The sequence below is a fragment of the Telopea speciosissima genome, chromosome 2 (genome assembly GCF_018873765.1).
Source record: "Telopea speciosissima isolate NSW1024214 ecotype Mountain lineage chromosome 2, Tspe_v1, whole genome shotgun sequence".
Classification (NCBI taxonomy): domain Eukaryota; kingdom Viridiplantae; phylum Streptophyta; class Magnoliopsida; order Proteales; family Proteaceae; genus Telopea; species Telopea speciosissima.
The window spans coordinates 22,319,233-22,343,683 of NC_057917.1; the positions used below are offsets into that span (position 1 = coordinate 22,319,233).

General features: G+C 45.2%; 1 protein-coding gene and 1 long non-coding RNA gene across 3 annotated transcripts in view; one reads left to right on the plus strand and one right to left on the minus strand.

Annotated features, from left to right (window-relative positions):
- LOC122651990 (peptidyl-prolyl cis-trans isomerase CYP71) overlaps nucleotides 1-5,673 on the minus strand; it is a 46,471-nt gene extending 40,798 nt beyond the window's left edge. Inside the window, exons 1-3 of one of the 2 annotated variants that reach the window (XM_043845601.1) lie at nucleotides 5,456-5,673; nucleotides 1,262-1,347; nucleotides 81-169 (exon numbers count right to left, since the gene is read on the minus strand). In XM_043845601.1, the coding sequence (XP_043701536.1) occupies nucleotides 81-169; nucleotides 1,262-1,347; nucleotides 5,456-5,607 (327 nt within the window). In that variant the 5' untranslated portion in view covers nucleotides 5,608-5,673. Of the gene's footprint in view, nucleotides 1-80; nucleotides 170-1,261; nucleotides 1,348-5,455 lie in introns of those variants that run through there. The other variant, XM_043845602.1, reaches the window with a different exon arrangement.
- The window catches only part of LOC122651992, a 33,212-nt gene extending 9,224 nt beyond the window's left edge, over nucleotides 1-23,988 (plus strand). Inside the window, exons 3-4 of the long non-coding RNA XR_006331541.1 lie at nucleotides 11,642-11,770; nucleotides 23,928-23,988. This is a non-coding gene — a long non-coding RNA (uncharacterized LOC122651992). The remainder of the gene's footprint in view (nucleotides 1-11,641; nucleotides 11,771-23,927) is intronic.
- Nucleotides 23,989-24,451: the final 463 nt, after the last annotated feature.

The following is a 24,451-nucleotide window of genomic DNA, read 5'->3' on the forward strand; positions in this document are numbered from 1 at the left end:
ATATAAGACATATAAATAATCAGCTTAAACATATTGAAAAATGAAAACTAAAAATAAACTAGCATGTATGAGCTACTCACAGACACCCCTTCAATGGGACCGAGATGGGATCTGAAGTGCTTTGCAAACTCAATTCCAAGAGGCTTTTTCTTCCAAAATTTCAAATGCCCTGAAAAGCAGAGTATCAATGAAAGAAATCAATGGACTGACAATAAAAAGTAATAAAACTTTTTTACAGTGATCATGCATCAGCTATCCACTAGATCAAGACTTACTAATAACAGGAAGTGATAGTGATAATTACAATATAAATGAATTCAAGGCAGAAAACAGATCTATCTGGGGAAAATAGTAGCCTACATAGCTCAAAAGGCACTAAATTAGACGAAATAACTCAACCACTCCACACGCAAGCTCGTGCTTTCTTTTTTTTTTTTTTTGGAGGGGGGGGGCGGGGGGGGCAAAACCCAAAGCATGTTAGAGATATCCATGTTATGGAGATAAGGTGAGCCCTATGCGCTAGCTGTCCGCCAGGATATGATGTGATCCCCAGGTTCCGAACCCCAAATTTGGGTCGCTGAAGAAGGATCAGTTCTCGAGTTACGCAGGGAAGAGAGAACCGTTGCGTATGACACGTCACAGCACATGAACTGAAAAGAAAATGTTAGAACAGTTCCCAACTGGTCAACTAGGAAGCAATCCCACAATAGGATCAATATAATGAATAAAAGCAATAAATGAGCCCCCAAAAATCCACTTGTAAGTTCCAAACAGTGCACACAGTACATCATATTGCATCCAAACAAGATTTACTTGTGAGAAAAAATATTACCACGAACAAAGATTCAGAGAGAAAGGAATGGCTTGAGCTTGGTTTCAATTTTGAGAGTACAAACTGCCAGGAATTGTGCTCATTTGTATTACATAATGAAGAGTTCCTTGTGCATCACAGGAATTGGAACCCCTATCAATGCGTCAATTCTTACGTCCAATAGGAATCGAGATCTCCAACTCAAGCTATGAATTTTGATTTTTATTGGAATTCGTTAACCAACTCCATTTTGTAAGGGATACGGTTTAGCTGAGTTGTATGTAGGAATTAGTTGCTTTAACAGGTATCTAATCTGCCAGCCTACTAATCATTACTAAATTGTAGCAATATCAATGAAAAAGCGCACAAGTTAATTTCAAGACTTCCAGAAAAGAGAAGTGACAGGAATTTGTAGAGGCCTTAAAATGAGTACAAAAGATCATATCTTACCATCAGCACTTCCTGTTATGAGAAAATCTGCTGCTGATACAGCAACATGTGTGACCACATCACGATGCATGTAACTTTTCTCATACCTATCCAACAATAGCATATAAAATAATCAGCATCAACTTAATTATTTGAAAATTATGTAACAACCTTACTACCATATGTGAAACTGTCTTACTCTGACACTAAGAGAGAACCTTACCCATCAGGTGAAGGAGAATAAATCATAAAATAAGGAGGAAAAATAATTCTCGCATAAGAAGCATGTTCATGTAGGACAAATTTGAAAAGGGGGTGAGTTTTATTAGGGATTTTAAGGACTCTGCCACTAAGCAGAGAACAAGGAAGGTTAGCAAGCCATGTCTGAATCTGGCAATTAAATACCTAGACACTGATAAAGGCTTGCCAACGCACATGCTGGCATTTCTCAGCAAGTAATTCCATGGGCCAACCAAAAAGTAACAAACATAACTAAAGGAGAAAAGAAAAGGCAATTATGTAGTTAAGATGTAAATACAATTTATCCTATAAAAGCCAACATGAAAAAATACAGTAACCTCATTACCAATATAATGTAAAAGTTTCATCAAACACCTATACAGTAACAAACATTAGTAGTCACTACACATCGGTGAAGTATGACCTGAATTATATTTTTTTAACAATTACTTAGCAAAAGCTAAAAGTCATGTGTTTCCAGATGAAAGTTCCAATACTGTAAACGGGGGGGGAGGAGAAACCTTGGGATAGACCAACAGGAGTAACTTCAAAGATAGTGGCCTGCACCCCCACCCCCCACCCCCCACCCCCACCACCCCCAACAAAAAAAAGAAGAAAATGATGCGTGAACAAAATATTTTTATTAGAAGGGAATGAAAAGAGTGATAAAGAGGCCAAAAAGCAGTAAAAATATGAACAACAGACAAAAATTCCTGAGGTTTGGGAAGCCCTCCAACTAAGGATTTTTTTAATCCTATTTATCACCACATGAGATGGAACAACATAGCCACTGAAGACCAAATAATTCATTGCTCTCCAAAGGCTCCAAATAACAGCACCAGGAATTAACAACCATAATCTTTTACCTTTTCTTAAAATGTTGACTGATCCCTCTCTAAAGGATAACAGAAGCGTTGTCTGGAGGGACAACCCCCCCATCCCCAGTAAAGGCAATAATCTCTCTCCAAACTTGAGCTACAGAAGGACAGCTACCTAGGAGATACGATGCAGTTTCAGCACTCACAAGGAAAAAACACACTTGCAAGCCCATGACCTAGTGAAATCAGATGATAAACACTGAGGTTATCGTCTCTAGAAGTGGTCCAAGAGGCGGAGAAAAAGAATCATGGCAGGACATCCTTTGGCCCATATATATAAAACCCGCTGGAGAGTCCCTTAGATTCTGGTTTCTAAACCAAAACAGCCAGCTAAGATATTCACCAAGAATGCACCACTGGGTTCCCGTTTCAATACTCTCTTATCACTCTCTTATCAGCTTCCAAGAAGCTCCAACAGGGCTCTATTTTGGCACACTTCCCAATGATTTTAGTTCCTTGTAATTGTAGAAGCCCAAGTCCTATTGTTGGCTGCCAAACAATATAATCAGCCTCACAAGCATGCTTATCAGATGCATTGGCATGTATATTGGGAAAAATCTCCTTGAGGGATTGTCACCACATCAAAGACCACACCAGAAGGAAATTGAGTTTCCATTGCCCACCTGACCAGTAATACCAGAACAAAAGAGTCTCGATGATTCATAATACCCCTCCAATGATTGTGCCAAAAGAGGAGTTAACCAACTGAGTTTCCAGCTATTCTGCATTCCAAACTTAGTCACAATGACTGACCTCCAAATGCTCCCCAGTTCTTCAGTCAACCACCAGAACCACTTAGAAAGTTGAGCATTGTTCACAGATTTGACTCTTTAAGCCCCAGCCCCTTCATTCTAGGTTTATACACTTCTTTTAACAGAGTCCAGATCACATCACAGAATCAGAGAACTCAGCAATTTTCAAGACATTACCCAATCTTTTTCTTTTCTTTTGATCTCTCACCTTTTTTAGACATCGCCTGGTCTATTTAAGAAAGGTGAATGCAGGAGCAGATGGAGGCTTGTTGCCCCAAGATTTTGAGGATCTCTGACAGAGTATATAGGGCCCCAATCCATGTACACATTTTTTCCTTGGTGACTTCATTTACATCTTCCAGTTAAGTGGCTTCTGCTCTCTCTATAATCCCCTTCTTACCACGTGGCCCCATCTCTCTTTAAATTGGACCCTTTCATGCGCTTTGACAGGTAAGCAATGCATACACGTTACTTTAACATTTTGAAGTTTTGCATCAAGTTTGATCAACATATGTTTTGGCACTATAATATAGAAGAAAAAATGCTTAATAAAGCAAATAAAAAAATTACACGAAACAATAACTTATAAGCAACAATCCTCTCATTCAATCCCTATATGGTAGAATAATTTAAACCATATCATAATTCTCTTGTACACACGAGTGCATGTTCACAGTGTGGGTCATTGGTATTTTGTACATTATCAATATTTTGGGGCTTTGGGAGTCACTGAGACATTTGGGACTTCTATTCTCTCACGTATAAAGAAGCCACATGGAATACTCAGTAGGGTGGTCATTTTATCTGTCCCCATGCATATAAAGTTAGACAAGATAAGGCTTTAATGAAATAGTAGTAATGGAAAATGGTCTAACCTTATAATAAGTTTCATAACCAATCAAAGATAACAAGATATCAGCATCCAAAAGTAATCAGATTGAAGAAAACTTCAGATTTGAATAAGAAATGATGCACAACAGGGAGTATCTTCAACTAACTACAAGATAAATGAAAGATAACTGACCAACTTCAGACTTACTCGATATCGCATGGACAGAATAGAGGACATAAAATAAAATATGAAAGATAGGACTTGAAGAGTCTCACCCAAGCCTAGGCTAGTATCTCACCAACCACCCTAGCATCTCACTGCAGCTCTGTCTCTCACAGAAGAATAGTATAAACCAAGTTTCATTCAAAATACTTATTTGCAGCCCTTTTATAGAGAGATTGGGAGGATTTTAGACCCTCATTGGAACTTTCTCCCAGACTTAATGGCTTGTACATTTACAAGGACTTACATTAGAACTCTTTTCAAGATATTTAATGAACTTTACATTTTCAAGGTCTTTCACAACTAGCAATAGAACTAACCTACCGGCATCCCTAAGAACCTATTGATATCCCCAAGACTGCACAACTAATGGGTTCTTAACACTCTTGCTACTTTCAATTGATGTTCTATAATGCTATATTAGGTAGTTAGTCAGGTAAAGGCTGAGCAAGCTAATTCTACACAGGTACACCAATTTAAATCTGACTCCATCACCATATTGGATATAAACTATAAAACTCAAAGTCTCAATGGATGATCAAAAACATAATTTAGGAGAAAAGCCTCGCGATTTCTTTCTTAATCCATTCACTAACTTGAGCACTTAATTCTATGGCCATCTTACACGTAAATCCTTCCTAAACTGCCTCTACTTGCTTGGGGTGTAAAAGCATCATAATATATTGTTAAAATAATAATGTAATCCACTGGCCAAGCGGCTGGGTAAGTGCATCACCACACCAGCGTAAGTACCAAAATATATCTTTCCAATGTTTTCCTATAGGGGCCAGTGGCAGGAGGTTTATTAACAAGACACATATCAGAGGGAGCAGATGAAGTGAATCTCTCTTTTACGTTGGCCCCTCCAAAAGCATAATAAAAATCTTACTACCAGTTCATCGATTAATTCAATGGCTCAATTTGGTTTTAAGTTTTTGAATGAAAAAACTAAGTTCTAACCAATAATAAATAAGAAGACACGAGCTCCAAGTTTTTCACTGACTTTATCTACACAGTTCCATTGAATCAAGTCTTATTATATTCGAATCTTGATTTTTTTTTATGACGAGCTCGTCAATAGTTTCAGATTCTAACAGCTGAAAGGGCAGAAAAAAACATGTCATGTAGTTAGCTTACTGGCATGAAAAATCTGGCACTACATCAATGAGCGATGCCATGGAACACTATACTTCTATCCATAGCTACCACTGGCTTCAAATCTTATTTTTGTTAACAGTGCTTATTACTTTAAAGAATGAATACTAGAACAGACTAAAACCGAATAACATACATGTTAGCGGACGGAAGCGCATCGAGATATGCCTGCTCGAATTGCAGAGGACGCTTGGGACGAGACTGAGGGGCCGGACCAGGACCGACCATTGGTTCTTCCTCGTTCTCCGCCATGGACGAACTCTCCCTCCCGTTCTGAGGTTCCTCCATTTTAGGGTTGTTTGAACGTCGAGTGACGGTGATGTTCACTAACAGACCAACTCGTCGCCCTAGAGCCTCACCCTCCACTTGGACTGGTTTTTCGGTGAGAAGGGACTGTGTAATGTCTATTAATGTGGGATCTATAACGTTTAAAGTGTAGGAGAAAAGTTCTCAGTGGGGGAGTATACCACCCACCCGTTACACAAAGGTGGGGCGAAATGACCGCCCCACCCCCATGATGCCAACACATGTGCTCTCATTGGTTTGTGCGCACAGGGGCCATGTTCTCCCTTAGAGAACACTGATCTAATGTGTTTTTTTTTTTTTGGTAAAAAGAGAACTATTCATTGATACAAGAGTGCAACATAGATGCTGGTTTACAAAGATCCAACAGTCATGGCGTGGAATTTGGCCAAACAGTTGCACACGTAAGCTACCAGGCTTTCCTACCTAGAGAATCTATTACAAAATTGCAATCTTTACTAATGTGAGAGAATGAACAAGAAAGGAAGTATGAGGCTACGTGTATGATGTCAGAAGTAACAGGCTGAACACTCAATGAAGGGACGGATTGAGGATGCAGCAGGTATTCTACCAGCTCTTTACTATTTTGACTCAATGATGATGTTCTCAAGGCCTTTAGAAATTGCTTCAAGCATTCCATTTTGGACCACGAGAACTTCTCCCATTAAGATTGAAGCAAAGCAGGCAGGCTCTAATTTGGCAAGGATAGGCAAGCCTCTGGAATTTCGAATGATAAGGTCGAGACCACCATTTTCAGTACCTGGAAATGAAGCATCCGAATTCAGCTTACAGAAACCCGTAGGAGGAGCATTCCAAGTATGAGAAGTCGGGGCAGATGATGGCTGCTTCAGAGCTTGGGGAGCCTTTCCTGCTTGAAGAAATTCAAGATGAGCCTGATCAGCAAGGTGAATAACATCCTCAGGTTTCTAGGATTTACTACCGAAGAGGAGCTTGCTCCTAGCTCTCCATAGGAACCAGGCGATAAAACTACAGTATCCGGCCAACTCCTTAGAGATATGCTTCCCCATGGCTAAGAATGAATCCCAACTATGAATCCATTGTTGAAGGTCACCACCAAACCTATAGGATAGCTTGCAACCGAACCAAACCGCTTGAGCGAATGGGCATGAAAGGATAATGTGAGATGGAGTTTCTGAGGGGTTTCCACAGCGCTTGCATTCAAGATTAATTGGGATTCTTCTGGAGGGCTAAGGCAGATCCTGTTGTAAGGCCTTGAGATGCCGCTCTCCACAAGAAGACACAAATTTTAAGGAGAGTCAGGCAATGCCAAATCATTTTCCAAAACTCTTTTGGAGGGGGAGCTAGAGCTTGGAAAGCTGACGTATTGGGGCAATTGGCTACAGCTAGGCGCTCTTGGTTGCAAAGGTGATGGTAAGCTAATTTGACACTGAAACTCCCATTCTTCGAAGGACCTCAGATGATACGATCTTCTCTGGGGAAAAAAGAGAGCGATATGCTACAAATCAATTGGATATCAGAGTGTTGAAAGTGTTGATGGAGCAGGTCCAATTGCCATACTCTATTCTCTTCATCAATGATATCAGATACCCATTGTAGCTAGCAACCTTCAGGCTTTGGGTGTTGCAACCAGAAGTTTGGGGCAGTGGGAAGCCACGGCTCCTCCCAGATGCGAATGGGTGAATGTTGGCAGTTTAAAATGCTGAGCTGCAAAGCTTGTCATTGAGAGGCCCACAGAGTTAATTAAAGTTTCCTTACCAACACGTGAAAGGAATTGGGATGCCCAATTGTAGGTCTTGCTACTGATTTTGTCGTTGGGGGCTTGAAAGACTTCGCACTTGCTAACACCCAGCTCGACTGGAAGCCCCCAATATTTCTACGGACCTTCCCCATATTTCACCTTCAAAACGCGGGAGAAACAACACTTAATGCGGAGTGGACTTATTCAGGTTCACCTCCTGTCCAGTTGCTTTGCAATATAGATTTAGGCATTCCTTAAGGTAGCAGACTTCTTGCAAATGAACCTCGGAGAATAGAATGCAATCGTTGGCGAATAGGAGGTGGGTAATGGGCAAGGTTCTACTCCGGACCTTGATGCCTCTAATAAGTCTTTCACCTTCAGCCTAGGGCAAAATACCAATGAGTGCTTGGGAACAGATAATGAATAGGGCTAGTAAAAGTGGATCGGCTTGTTGGATGCCTCTCATTGGCCTCACCAAAAATCTTTCTCCTCCATTTATAAGAAAAGTATAACAAACAAAGCTAATGCAGCTCATGACCAGGCTAACAAAGCTGTTGTTGAAACCCAAACACATAAGTAATTCCTGGAGAAAAGGCCACTCTACCTGGTCAAAGGCCTGCTTCATGTCAAGCTTAGCTGCAAGGAGGCATTTCTTGCCTTTTGATTTCTTCTTGATAAAATGAAATACTCATGGGCAGAGAAAATGGTATCAGATATTAGTCGATCCTGTATGAATGCTGACTGAGTTGGAGCAATGATTCTTCCAAGAATGGGTTGTAGGCGAGAGACGAGAATCTTGGTGATGATTTTGGTAACCACACCACAAAGATTGAGGCATGTAATGTTCTATTGTCTCCGGTTTTCCTGATTTGAGGATTAGGCAGATCATAGTTTCTGTAGAGTACCTGAAGAAAAAACAGACACTACAAAAGAGTAGAGGTAAAATAGAGGAGGAAAGCCGTCAAAACCTGGGGATCAAGGATGCTCTCTTTGCCATGAACCCAATGTTTAATAAGAATGATTTCCATTAAGTGTGGAAAACGGAGGTAGTGTAATATTGTACACTATGGTATGGACTTGACAGTTTCCTCCACGGTTGCACCTTACCACATAACACAACCCATACGTAGACCACTTGACTGGGACATGGGCTCGCTACTTGGCTCAACCCAATAGGCACAACGGCAAAACAAATAAAGGGAGGGTTTCCCACTACATCAGTGTCCACATGGGCCTCACATGATTGGAATAGGAGAGAGTGTTGTTGGATATGTGTCAATCAAACCTGATTTATTAATGAAATGTTTTTTTTTTTAATGCATGACAGGTATCTTTATTGGGCTCATAAGTCGCTCCATGGATTTTAACCCAAAACGGTTCTCAGCTAGGGATAGGTCCGGACATCCTGTTCGTATGATCGTCACATTGTATATTATCAAAAATGAGTTTTCGATGCATAAATGTGGGTACACATACTATGTGTGTATAGAAAAGAATCTGGTAAGAATCTCGCATGTTCTACTACTAGTTTTTTGAGAACGAGATTCGTACCTATCGGTTGACCTTTGACCTGAGAGATCCTATTCGTTGCAATACTAAGTGACTTGTTTTGGTAAGCCAATGGTTGATGTCTTATGGACTATATATTAGCGCACTGGACACGTGATCACGCATTGTTAATGAAAGAGATGCTCAACATGGAATCCACTGCCGTTAATTCGGGAATATCAAGGAGGAGAAAGTCTATGATGGATCAGACATAAATTTGGTATCAGTGTTGATTTTATAAATTGTTTACAAAACTATTTTGTAATATGAAAAATAATTATTTATGTATTTAAATTTATTTGAAATATTTTTCGAACGTCCGATCACAGTCACAGAATCTCTGAAATGGACTTGTACAATGAGTTGAGGGTTGTCATGTTTTTATTACATGCCCTATAGCTCATTATACGATATTGGATTAGTAGAAGGTCTTATATGCAAATTAAAGAGTTTAATTGCGCATGACAATATTTGGGACTATTAAATTGGTTAATTATCTTTTTGTTTATGACCATAAATAAAATATAATTAGATTATATGGTTGGCCATAATTAAATAGATAACATTCCCTTTTAGATTCTACCTCTTCTCATTACGGAAGCAAAGGTGTTACACAAAATTAGAAAATGGAGAATTTCACCAATTTAGCAACACTTTGGTTTTTGGAAACCACACATGAGAAAGAGAAAAATGGCAAGTATGAATTTAGAAGAGTGTACTTGGCCAAGCAATATAAAAGAGGAGAGGGAGAGAGCACTCCACAGTTTTTGGAGTCCCTCCTCTCTCTCTCTCAAGTTTTTTCTTCTTCTATCCTCTTCTCTTGAGGTGTGTGTGTGTGAGAGAGTTTTGAGAAACCCAAGGAATTGGTGAGTAGTGCTCTACTTTGTTTTACGGACGATTGACGACGACAAAGTGTTGATCAAGTCAATCCACCTCTTGGTTCGATGTGGAAGCACTATTATTTGGACAAGGAGCTTCGATTGCGGCTCTAAGGTGTCCAAAGATTATTTCCTCTTGTGAATTTTTATTTTGTTTTCTTGAATCCGAATGGAAAAGTTTGCCTTCCCGATCCGAATCTGCTGCACCATTGGTTTCAAACCAACAAGTGTGTCAATATGAAGCCTTTTTTTGATGAAAAGAAAAACATCCATTAATAAAGTAAACTATTAATATTTACATCTCCTCAGAGACAGAAACATAACCCCTGAAGCATTACTTTGCTAATCAGCCACTTCAACATCATAGCAACAACATCATCCCTTTAGAGTACTCCAAAAGGAACCAAATCCCAAGGCCATACCCCCCAGATTGGGCTCTAGTAACCATTGTATCAACTCCTGCACATTTGTCAAAATTTCCACAATCAACCATCCTAAAAGAGTAGCCCTCGACAAGCCATTCAAAAGACCCCTCGTGACCACATCCATTTGTTTTCCATCTGACAAAAACTCCAAAGCAATCAGTGAAAGTGACCTTAGTATAAAAAGCCATAATCAAGATTTGTTCAAGATGTGATTAGATACTACTGCACAGATTAAAACATGGAAATTCAAAGTGGGCAGCATAGTGGTTAAAGGGGAAAACAGAGTAGGCTCAGCCAAGACATCGAAAGATTGAGGAACTGAAGAATGATATGGCGACAAACTCTAATTATATATATCCACCTATTAATAAGATTCAGAATCATTCAGGGATTAGACTAATATTTGGCAATCACAATTTTGTTTCGTGAGACCAAATAAAATATCAAGTGATCACTAAGGCTCTGTATGGTAACGCTTCTATTTTTTTTTAGTGTTTTTGGGTCTGGCACACTTTTATGTGTTTCTGTGTTTTTTGAGCATTTCTGGGTCCTGAAATGTTGTATGGTAACCCAGGAAAAAAAAAGTGTTTATGAAGTTTAGAAGAAATAGAAATCTGTATGGGTCGCACTTAAGAGAATCGTTTTCCTCGTTTACCAAAAGTTACATAATTGCCACTTACATCATGGCTTTTATAGTATTGATTTTTTTAAGCAAAATAGAAGGTATTTTACCCCTAGCTTTCTCATTTCACACCTTTCAAGGGAGTGATTTGCTTAGCCAATCAAATCACATATTGGAAAAAGTATAAATCCAATGGCAACAAGGCTTCCCAAAGGGATAGGTGTAGTAAAAATTACAACAATAATGGCTGAGAATCACTCTGTTCCAAGGAGGGAAAAGAAAATGCTTGTAGATGCATAGATAGGGATATGGGAGAAGACATACTAGTTTTTTCACAAATAGAATTCTAATAGAAAATGCACAATCAGAAGAAATTATAGATTGTAGGACTTCACAAATTTAAAGAGAGACACTGAACTCTGATGATAGTTTGTGAAAAGTCATTGATGTACTACATTAGTTTCACTATAGAATGGAGATCAAATAAATTTTCCATGAAGTAATGTTAAGCACTTCTTCATATTCATCACTGAAGAACAAAGAAAGTTAAATACCTCTAAGCTACCACAAGCAGCATAAGCTTCTTTACTAGCACAATCCTTACGATTAATATCAGTGCTAAAACATGAGGATCCATATCTGTTCGAAGGAATTCTTACAAGAAGTACCCAACCATCCATAATAATCCACCAATTCAATTCCAAAGAAACTATTATTTAAAAACCAAAATTTCCGATAACCTAGATTTCCCCCCCTTTTTTTTTTGGGGGGGGGGGGGTTTAGAAGAAAAGGAAAAAAGAGGAGATTCAATCAAGAGTACAAGGAGCTCTAGAAGCTCTGAACCATCCTAGTTTCTTTCGAATACCCAGAAACTGAGAAGTAAACTTGGAGAAAGAAGACCCAGAAGAAGAAGAAGTATTAACCGTTGCAGGAAGGATAAGTTGAACAGTACAGGGTGATACATCCAAGATTCACCGGACCAATCAACGGCCGCCATGTGTCACAGGGCAACCCGCTCCAAAACCAAGGAGAACCAACGGGGGGTCCCACCCGGGTGCGGCCTCACCCAAGTACGGCATGCATCTAGGCGTGGCCACACCCGGGCGCGGCCTGCACCCAGGCGCGGCCTCTCACCCAAGCGGGCCTGTACCCAGGCGCGACATCGTGGACCCGGACGTGATGTACACGGACACCGGGGCCACTCGTCTATGACCCAATCGTGTCACTACAGACTCATGTCACCACCAGGACTCTAGGCCATCGCTTAGAAGTCACGTCACCCAGACGGATTCAAGCACCAATGACGTTATCACCACACGCGGGTATCTATCCGCTAAGGATCTTGATACCACCAGGACACTCCCTCTCGCGGGGAGATGGCCAATCAGGATAGAGCCCTATTATCCAGGGCCTCTATCCACTCAACGGCACACTCGCCATCAAACTGAGACTCTCCACACCGCCATGCACTACTATAAAAGGAAAGGTACACCACCCTTAGAGGGGACATCTAAACTCATATTGAATAATTACTATTCATCTATTTGCTCAGGAGATCTAACTTTGGCATCGGAGAGCCCTAGGCCGGAACCACACTGGTTCTCTCTGTTGACCCCTTGGTCCACTTGCAGGTGACGGCACTCGCAGGACTGCTCGACGATTTCTTGACGCAATAGATTGGCGCCGTCTGTGGGAACGACGCTAGCCATTACAGCTACTAGCTCGCTTCCATATTCATTCAATGGCACGAAGGAAGGCTACCACCACCAGCAACGGAGCAAGGAATGGATCACCACCCCCAAAGTGCTCTCGCCGCAGAGCCAATGACCAGGACCATGTCCCTCTGGAGGAAGAGATCCCCCTTAATGACCAGTTTGTGGTCGATGAGCCCAACAATGGCGAGGCAGATGATGTGGTGGTGGAGGTGATACCTGACCCCAATGCTCCAGCCACTGTGGGTCAGATCAACGACCTGCAACGACAGATCCTTGATGAATAACGACTCTTTGGAGAATACCTGACACAGCGTGCGACGTCTCACCGCCGAAGGACGTCGCCATCAGCAAGGGTGGAATCCGTACCTCGACAAGAACCGAACCCTAGGAGATCATCTCCCAGGGGCGTGGGATCAGAGAGACTTGCGCAACGGGCAACCCCCACTCCACAGCAGGGGGATCCTTCCTAGCGTCCCAGGAGAACAAGAGACCTCTCGCCACGGTCAGAACGTGGGAAGACGCCAACACCCAGGGCGAGGGTGCCTAGCTCATAGAGATCAGTCCGGAGGTCTATGTTCGACGGACGACTTGAAGAAGGTCACATACCACGACGAAGCTGGACCTACAGAGAAGAAAGCCCCTCACCTTAATGACAGGGTTCATCATGGCGTGACCATTCACCATCCCGCCAACACTCAAGGCGGGAGGGGACATCTAGGAGAGAGCGTGAACAAGGTCGTAGCGAACGTCCTGCCAGGCGTGAGGGACAGACACGGGATGAGGAGCTTGATCGAAGACTTTGTGACCTGGATGAGAAGCTAGAAGGGCTGAAGAAGCAGACCAAAGGTGAGACACATTCCATACCTGGACAACACCCATTCTCGACAGAGATCATGTCAGCCACGCTACCTTCCAGGTTTCGACTACCCACCTTTGAACTTTACAGCAGTACCACTGACCCTAATGACCACATCAACTACTTTAATGGCATGATGATGCTGTATGGTAGGTCAGACGTGGTCTCTTGTCTGGCATTCCCTGCATCCCTCAAGGGAGCAACCACATCATGGTTCTCCAAGCTACGATCGAGATCTATATGCTCGTTCATAGAGTTATGCGAACAATTCATCACCCGCTTCCAAAGCAGTGTCAAGCAGAAGAAGACCACCGTCAATCTACTGAACGTGGTACAGAACCCTGGGGAATCTCTCAGGGAGTACGTTAGCAGGTTCACCAAGGAGTCCCTGGAGGTTCGAGACTTGGACGACCAGACACAGCATGCAGCCCTAGCAGGAGGCATCAGGGACTTAGACCTGATCAAGGACCTGGCACGTCATGAGACCAGGACTATGAAAGAGCTCCTAGAGCGGTGCAACGAGTTTTCAAATATGGCCGAGGTACTACAAGCTAGAACAAAAATAATCGAGGCCAAGCCGCAGGACAACAAGAGGTCAGCACCTGATGACTGTAAAGAAGGTATGAGGTCGAGGACAGAGCGTCGAGAAGAGAAGGGCGACCGCCTATCTGGGAGGACAGACCGTCGCCCAGAGAGAAGTGAGAGGGCAAGCACCCGTGAGTTCACACCATTAAACACCACCAGGTCCCAGATACTCATGCAGATCCAAGACCGTGACCTACTCCATTGGCCACGACCCATGCTAGCAGGACCAGAGAAGCGAAACCCTAACAAGTATTGTCTCTTCCACAAAGAGAATGGGCATGACACATAGGAGTGCTATCAATTAAAGAGAGAGATAGAACAACTTGTAAGAGCAGGAAGCTTGAACAAGTATGTGAAGGGGAGACGTGACAACCGCTCAGGCCAAGGAGACAGAGGTCGAGACGAAGATAGAGTGGAACCGAGACGAGAAGAAAGGAGAACAGATCGAGAGAGAGACCGCCCAGAAGAGCCGAGAGATGCAACAGAACCTAGTGGCACCAAGGGACCTCCTATCCTCACCATACTTGGAGGACCGGGGCAAGAGTCCACCAGAAAAGCTAAAGCCCATGTCGGGTTTGTGGGAGTAGCAGAGAAGCCAAGCAAGATAGCCAAGATCGAGGCAGTGATCTCCTTCTCGGATGAAGACCTGGAAGGACTAAACTTCCCACATGAGGATGCCCTGGTAGTATAGGTGGAGGTAGCCAACCGACCTGTACACAGGGTACTGATAGACACAGGGGCGTCTATTGACGTACTCTCCTTGGACGCCTATTGACAGTTTGGGTTCGGGGACGATGAACTCAAACCAGAGCCCACGTACCTCCATGGATTCTCAGGTGCCACCGCCTCCATCAGAGGTACCATAGAACTACCTGTTACCTTCGGGGTATACCCTCGATAAGTGACTATCATGGTGAATTTCATAGTCGTCAAGTCCGTGGTGTCCTTCAACGGCCTCCTAGGGCGACCATCTCTGACAGCCCATAGAGGAGTCATATCACCACTTCACCTGAAGATGAAGTTCCCCACTGAAAATGGGGTAGGCGAAGTCCGAGGAGATCAGAAGAAAGCAAGGGAGTGCTACACCACCTTCATGAAAAAGAACAATGGTAACACCCATGGAATGGCACTTTGCCTAGAGAACATGGTCAGTGACCAAAGAGATGAACTGACAAAGAGAAGAGGAAGACCAGTGGAAGACCTCATCCCATGGCGCCTCAGTCGAGATGATCCCTCCAAGGTCGTACAGGTTGGCTCGCTACTAAGCAAGGAACAGAAAGAAGGGCTTGGACACCTCCTCTAAGCGAACATGGATGTCTTTGCATGGTCGACCTCCGACATGCTGGGAATACCACGTTCCATAGCAGAACACCAACTACATGTCGACTCAACTAGGAAGCCCATTCAACAGAAGCGGCGTAACTTCACCCTCGACCGACAAGCAGCAATCAAGGAAGAGGTCGAGAAGTTAAGCCAGTTAGCGTTCATCAGAAAGGAGAAGTTCTCAACCTGACTTGCAAACATGGTCATGGTACCAAAGCCAAGTGGGAAGTGGAGGATGTGTGTCGACTAAACCGACCTGAATAAGGCATGCCTAAAAGATGAGTACCCACTGCCCAAGATCGACCTACTGATCGGCGCCACCGCCAGCCATGAGATGCTGAGTTTCATGGATGCCTACTCCGGGTGCAACCAGATCCTCATGCATGAGGGTGATGAGTCCTACACCGCATTTCGGATGGACAAAGAGAACTACTGCTACAACGTCATGCCGTTCGGGTTGAAGAATGTAGGGGCCACCTATCAAAGGATGGTCAACAAGATGTTCGAGGAGCAGATCAGGCACAACATGGAGGTATATGTGGATGACATGCTCGTGAAAAGCATCCACGCCAACCAACACCTGATCGACTTAGAGGAAGCATTCACAGTACTGAGGAGGAACCAGATGAAGCTAAACCCTGCAAAGTGCGCCTTCAGTGTAACGTCAGGAAAATTCCTGGGGTTCATGGTCTCAGTACACGGAATAGAAGCCAACCCATCCAAGATCAAGGCCATCCAAGAGATGGTACCTCCTCGGACGGTCAGGGAAGTGCAGAGGTTGAATGGAAGGGTCGCCACCCTTTCCAGGTTCGTGTCACGATCAGGTGATAAGTGCTTACCATTCTTCAAAACATTGAAGAACTTCCGAAGCCCTAAAGATTTCACATGGACAGAAGAGTGCCAGAAGGCGTTCAAAAAATTGAAGGAGTACCTAGAGAGCCCACCACTGCTTGGGTGACCAGAACCTAACGAAGAGTTGTAGCTCTACCTGGCCGCCACCCCTGGCGCGGTCAGCGCAGTACTGCTGAAGGAAGAAGACAAAGTCTAGAGGCCTATCTACTACGTCAGCCATGTTATGATCGATGCAGAGACCAGTTACACTAGGATCGAAAAGGTAGCCTATACATTGGTAATCATAGCTAGGAAGCTACGACCATACTTCCAAGCTCATACCATCACGGTCCTCACAGACCTACCTCTGAAGAAGATACTCCACAAGCCAGACGTCTCTGGATGATTAATAGCATGGGCAGTGGAGTTAAGTGAGCATGACATCAGGTTCCAACCAAGGACAGCCATCAAAGGCCAGGCTCTTGCAGATTTTATTGCAGAGTGTACCCTGTCTGAGATCAAACCAGAGATAGGGGGCCCGAGGAGAAGGATCACGGATCGTGAGACATGTTCGTGGACGAGTCGAGTAACGCGGCAGGAAGCGGCGCTGGCCTCATATTAACCAGCCCCGAAGGATTCCGTATCCAATATGCTCTTCGATTCACCTTCCAAGCATCCAATAATGAAGCAGAATACAAAGCACTACTAGCTGGACTCTAGGTGGCTAGAACCATCCAAGTCACACACCTATCCACCCGGAGCGACTCCTAGCTTGTGGTGAATCAGGTGAATGGAGAGTACGAGGCGAAAGATGATAGGATGGCATCATACCTAGCACGTGCTCAAGCATTGATTGAGGGTTTCATGAAGTTCGAGATGGTTCGAGTTCCCAGGGACGAGAATGCCGCCGCCGATACCCTATCAAGGCTAGCCAATGAGGAACTCCGAAATTTGGCTAGTGCAGTCTATATTGAGATCCTGCATGAGCCAACGTATAAGGAAAAGTAGGTTAACGAAATCGAGGAGGGACCTAGCTGGATAGACCCTCTACTCAACTACCTCCAGAATGACGTCTTACCAGAAGACAAGGCCGAGGTAAGGAAGATCAGGATGAGAGCTGTAAAGTACACCGTCCTAGATGGGGTACTGTACAAGCGAGGGGCAATAGCACCACTACTCCGGTGCCTAGGACCCAAGGGGGCAGAGTACGCCCTAGCAGAAGTCCATGAGGGGATATGTGGAAGCCACATAGGGGGACGAGCCCTAGCCTACAAAATCCTTCGTCAGGGACTATACTGGCCACGAATGCAAGAGGAGGCCATCCAATATGCCAAGAAGTGCGAGCAATATCAGTTGTTCGCCCCAGTACCCCATCTACCCGCCACCAAGCTGACATCAATCCTCAACCACATACCTTTTGCCATGTAGGGACTGGACATCTTAGGCAACTTCACCGCAGCACCGGGAAATAGAAAGTACCTGGTCTTCGCGATTGACTACTTCATCAAGTGGGTCGAAGCTAAACCATTGGCCAAGATAACAGAGATAGAGATGGAGAAGTTCATCCGCGACAACGTCATCTAAAGGTTTGGGGTACCACAGATCCTTATCTCAGACAACGGCAAATAATTTAACAACCCCAAATTCCAGGCATTCTATCACAGCTACAACATCGACTATCGGCCTGTATTGGTAGCATACCCATAGGCCAATGGTCAGGTGGAGGTCACGAACAGAACACTACTGGACGGAGTCAAGAAAAGGCTAGAGGGAGCCAAAGGAAAATGGGTCGAATAGCTACCAAGCGTTCTGTGGGCATACCAAACTACAGTACGGACACCCACATGAGAGAGCCCATTCTGCCTATCATATGGCAGTGAAGCATTGGCGCCAGTAGAGATCTGTGCCATATCCCATAGGGTTCTGCACTTCAACGAACGTACCTATATCGACGGACTACGGGTGAACCTAGACTTTATAGATGAGGTCTGTGAGAGAGCACTACTAAGGAACGTTGTCCACCAACAACGTACTGCCAGGGTCAAGGAAAGGCTATTCCACCAGGGAGATCTAGTCCTACGGAGGGCAAGTGCATCACAGCCATAGAAGGCAGGGAAGCTGTCAGCTAACTAGGAAGGACCCTACATAGTCTCCAAGCAGATACGTCTAGGGATCTACCGCTTGAAGACTCCAGGGGGCAAGAATGTAGACTGTACCTAGAACTCAGAACACCTGAAGAAGTATTACTAGTAGAAGCAAACAGCTCCATCAATAGTAGCGATTAAGTAGTAGCGATCTTGGTAGTGGTAATGACAATAGTAGCAAGCGATGCCGATGAAGCGACATCAACATTTTAAGGGCAATTTGAAAATTTTCATTCAAAATAAAGAGGTGTTTCGGGAATACTTGTCTTCTTCTATCACTTAATCGAATCACTGCCACTACACCAAAGCGTCATGCCACCACTGAGGCTTTATGCCTAAGGCAACATGCCACCACTGAGGCTTTATGCCTAAGGCATCGTCATGCCACCATCGAGGTTTTATGCCTAAGGCGTCATGCCACCATTGAGGCTTTATGCCTAAGGCGTTATGCCACCATTGAGGCTTCATGCCTAAGGCGTTATGCCACCACTGAGGCTTCATGCCTAAGGCGTCATGCCACCACTGAGGCTTCATGCCTAAGGCGTCATGCCACCATCGAGGCTTTATGCCTAAGGCATTATGCCACCACTGAGGCTCTATGCCTAAGGCGTCATGCCACCACCGAGGCTTTATGCCTAAGGCGTCATGCCACCATCGAGGCTTTATGCCTAAGGCGTTATGCCACCACTGAGGCTCTACGCCTAAGGCGTTAAGCCACCAAGGTCCAATGACCACCAAGGCGCAATGCCACTATCAAAATCCCATGACTATCAGGGGTCATAGGGCATCAATGCGCAATCAACCACCAAGAGATAATGCAATCAAAGAAAAGTAACAGCGATCACATAGAGAAGTCATAATAGTTACAACTCAAGTTCAAAAAGGAAAAAGGTCAAGACGTCTACAAGATCGGTACGGCCATAGGGTCAAGGGACCACAGAGGGGTGGGTCACCTCCGACCCAGCAGGAGACATCATGTCCACCTCGAGAAGGCGCATAGCAGCACCCCCCTCAGGCAGGGTAGCCTCTACCTCTGACACTGGAACGCTCTCTACCACCGCTACATCAGGAAGTGCTGCAGCAAACTTAGAGAACCCCAAGACAGAGAAGTCATAATCGGGGGTCACCTCCAGGACACAAGCGGCTAAGTCCTGGACCCCTCCCTCATAGGCAGACTGAAGCTATGCCTGATACAATGCCGAGAACACCGAGGACGCCTGAAACTCAGCCACAGCTCGCTCGCTTGCAGATGCCAGCTCTGCCTCATGACTCCCCCTCAACGAATGAAGCTCCTCCTCTAAGGCAAGAACCCTGGTCGAGATCTTGGCCGCACCAGTAGAGGTCACACAAAGCTCCTCAGACACCTCCTGATGCCCTCTGTGCGTCGGCCTCGGCCCTCTCACGGGCATCGATCTATCCCTGGAGCTCCCTCTCCACATCACGTAGGGTGCGCTGTATCTGCACCTCACGAGAAGCGTGACTCTCCAATCGAAGCACCGCCTCAGTAACATGGTGATGGACCTACAATCAATATGGCAAGCGATAAAATACTCTAAGTATAAGTGGAGCAATGAACATAACGAGACAAAAAAGGGATAACTCACCGAAGCCATATCATGGTAGAGAGTCTAGGCCAGACACGCATCGCTAAGCCTCTGCAAGGCCACCCTCATGGTAGGGAGCCTACCCCTGTCCACCCACTCCCGTGACACGCCAGCTCCAGCCAAGGTCGAGCCCTCTGGCACGCCCAAGGTGATCACCAGGGACTCATCCATTGCGGGAAGATCAGTGGCAGTACCACCAGAGAAACTCACCCCTTTCCCCTTGGAGAGGGGCAATGCAGAAGACCCGGAAGGGGCGACAGATGGAGGCAGAGGCACAGAGCTTGAAACGCCATCATCATCAGGAGAAGTACGGGGAAGGAAGACACGCACACCAGAGCTCATCACATGGGCATGTCCTGGACCACCCTTCCGCTTCGCTCCAATAGCCATAGGCGCAGAAGGACCACCAACATTTGTCACTCCAGCAGATGGACCACCCTGAGAAGCGGCCTTCCTCCGTAGATTGCCACGGAGCAAACTGAAGTCTGGACGCATATCCACTGCATAGGCAGCCCAACCAGTCAGATGACATATATATTCAAATACAAACATGCCAATCAAGTACAAAAGACAGTGCTCTTACCAGGACTCAGCTTCCAGAGGGACAGGAAGGCCTCCGAGTCCAACTCCTGGACGTGGAACAAATCTCGACCCAGGCACAGCTTGAGGGAGTCACCCTCAAAATCACTCAGCTCAAGCCCCTGGTTGACCCTCTTGAGGTCAATGACTTCCCTAACAGTCCATAGTGGGCATCGGGGGACCATGGCAAAAAAGAAGCGATCCCTCCAATACTTCACATTGCTAGTGATCCCCATGAGAAGCTCCACAGAGGCATAGGGCCCCTTGAGCACGCGATGAGCAAAGTGATAACATCCATGATTCCCTTTCTTCAACAGATAAAAGTGGGAGAACAGGGGAACAGTAGCGGCACGCCCCAGGCGGACGAAAAAGACATAGAAACCTAAGATCACCCTCCAAGAATTGGGCAACACCTACCCAGGGGTGAGGTGCCAATGCTCTAACACCAACTCGGCAAAGCGAGGGATAGGAAGGCGAAGGCCCTGGAGAAAAAAGGAACGATAGAGACAGATCTCATTCGTACGATGAGAGAAGGCATACTCGTCGGGTCCAGGAGTATGCAACACGACCTTAGTGGGAATATGGAACTCCTCACTGAGGGAGACCAAGTCAGAAGGTGACAAGATGCTAGCAACATGGCCCAACCTATCAGCAGGACCGGCGACTGAGGACGCCGCCCCAGAGGGCCTACGATCCCTACTAGGACCAGAGACACTAGAAGGTCCCACACCTCCATCAATAGCACTAGGGGAGGGTATAAAGGGTGGAGTACCCACAGAAGAAGGCGATCCTGGGGAACGCTCCTCTGAAGATCCAACCCCGACTAAAGCAGGGCCAAGGTCACCTGAAAACGACATGAACGACAAGAGGAATGGACTACTTACTCAAGAAAGTGATCTCCCAGATGAGAAGTTAGCAAGAAAAATGAAATGAAGGCCACCTGTAAAGTATAAATGGCAGATCCATCACAGACAAGAAGAAGAAAAGTGGAGAAGCATGAGGGTCCATCACACCCCCGCCGTGGCCACCATAGCCGCCGCCTCACACCCGCAGGCGGCGGCCACCCAGGCGTGGCCTCGCGCAGGTGCAGCGACCCAGCTGCCACACGCCCACAGGCATGGCCTCATGCCCCACAAGTGCGGTGACCTAGGCATGGCCTCACACCCCACAGGCGCGGCGACCCAGGCCCGGCTTCACGCCCCACAGGCGCGGCCACACCAGCATGCGCTACCTCACCTAGGCGCAGCCCTGCATAAAAAAAAAAAAAAAAAAAAAAAAGAAAAAAGAAAAAGAAAGAGAAGGGGTCAAAATTACCTTAGGTGGAAGGCAATCGCATGGGGAGGCAGGCACACGACGACGCGGCCACACCAATGGCACAATCAAGTGATAGAGACCACTAGAGGCAAGGCACTCAAACCAAGCACCACTCAAGCCCTCCAAGTAAACAAGGCACCAAGTGAGCACCAAGCAAACACAAGGACCCAAAATCAAGCAAAATGGATACTAGTCTAGGTGACCCAAAAGACAAGCACATGGTGGGCACCAAAAAGAGGACAAAAGACAAAAAGTGGAATGCAAAGGAGAAATTAAAGAAGAGCAAAATGGGAGACAAAAAGTAAGAAAGAGAAATGAGAAGTGAAAGAAGAGAAAGTGAAGGAGAGGAACATATATCTACAAAAAACAAAGGAAGAAAAAGTGTAGGAGGAAAGGTTTGAACCCCCAACCTCTCCTACCTCACTAATAGATTTACAGGCAAGCCCCGTAAAGAAAGTTTATTCACAACGGACCCCTCACTATGTAAAGGCATCTACTCTCTTGGACATCCTATCTCAAGAGAGTGGGGGGCAAATGATACATCCAAGATTCATCGGACCAATCAGCGGCCGCCACGTGTCACAGGGCGACCCGCTCCAGAACCAAGGAGAACCAACCGGGGGTCCTACCCGGGCGTGGCCAACACCCAGGCACGGCCTGCACTAGGCACGACCTCACCCAGGCACGGCCTCACCCAGGCGTGGCTTGCACCAGGCGCGGCCTTAGTTAGTAAAGTCGCGTATCATACGCGTATTATATGCGTTCCCGTATTTTTAAACGTATAATACTCCCGTCCCCGTATTTTCCCGTATTTTTATAAAAAAATGCATTTTTTAAGCAAGCACGTATTATACTCGAATAATACACGTATTATACATTTTTTTTATAAAAAAAAAATTATCCAAAAGATTAGAATTTAGGGAAACGATTTCACTTTCCCTTTCGTCCCTTTCGATTTGCGTTGAACATCCAACCGTTGCAGGCAAAAGTAGCCGCCCTCCATCTCCAATCATCCTTGCCATCTCCGTTCAACAAAGCGGCACTTAAGTCTTGTACTCTCCTCTTGTTTCTCTGGTCTTTCAACTTGCTCATGTCATTTTCAGACAATCTACATTCATTTCTTGTAGATTATTGATATTTTGGTATGTTAAATGATAATCTTAGAGATGTTATATAGCATATTATATTATTGTGTTTATTTTAGTTTATAAAATCATGATATTATTTTGTTTATTAGGTGGTGAATGCATGTTATATAATGAATATATGTCCGTTTTTTTTAAAGTATTATTGCCGTCTATGCCGTATTATATCCGTATTAAACGCGTACCGTATTATTACCGTATGCATTTTATGAAGCCGGATTTTTGAAAAGTATTATTACCGTCTAATCCGTTTAACTGCCGTACGTATCCGTTCCCGTTCAATTGCCGTTCCCGAACTTACTAACTAAGGGCGCGGCCTCACCCAAGCCCGGCCTGCACCTAGGTGCGGCCTCACCCAGGCGCGGCCTGCACCCAGACGCAGCCTGCATCCAGGCGTGGCCTCACCCAGGTGCGGCCACACCCAGGCGCAGCCTACACCCAGGCGCGGCCTGCACCTAGGCCCGACCTCTCACCCAGGCGGGCCTGCACCCAGGCACGGCATCGTGGACGCGGACGTGATGTACACGGACATCGGGGCCACTCATCTATGACCCAATCGTGTCAGTATAGACTCATGTCACCACCAGGACTCTAGGCCACCACTTAGAAGTCACATCACCCAGACAGATTCAAGCACCAATGACGTTATCACCACAAGCGGGTATCTATCCGCCAAGGATCTCGATACCACCAGGACAGTTCCTCCCGCAGGGAGATGGCCAATCAGGATAGAGCCCTGTTACCCAGGGCCTCTATCCACTCAACGGCACACTCGCCATCAAACTGGGACTCTCCACACCGCCATGAACTACTATAAAAGGAAAGGTACACCACCCTTAAAGGGGACATCTAAACTCATATTGAATAATTACTATTCATCTATTTGCTCAGAAGATCTAACTTTGGCATCGAAGAGCCCTAGGCCAGAACCACACTAGTTCTCTCTGTTAACCCCTTGATCCACTTGCAGGTGACGACACTCGCAGGATGCTCAACGATTTCTTGACGCAACACAGGGAATGGACGCCATTAAAGTTTCTAGAAGAAACAGTTCTAAGCCTTTTCTATCCACATAAATAAAATCCTCTCAATCACCAATGCAACCTCTGTGGCTCTAGGGTGGAAATGAGGCATGTTGATGCCACCCACATCAAGGTCTGCTCGCACAAACCCTCATGTTTTTCTGCCTCTCTCGTGAATCCTCTTCGCACTAGAGGTTGAGTCGATGGAGATTTGCAGAGGTGGAGCATGAAGAGAGCACCAGCGGAGAGTTGCAGAGGTTGTAGGCGAAGAGAGCAACTGATTTCTTCTCGGATTTGCAGAGAAGAAGCAAGAAGGTAGTCTTGTGAGTGAAAGAACACTATTTTTCTTCTCGGATTGTGAAGTGTTAGGGTAAAAATCCCCTATTTGTTATGTTTAGTTGACACTTTACCATTTTGCCCTCGTTAACTTAAGTGAAGCTCATGTTTCTCCGAAAATTTGAAGAAGTGCTTCTCTCATGTGAGAAACACCAATTTGGTGTTTTGCAAATGTGTGCTAA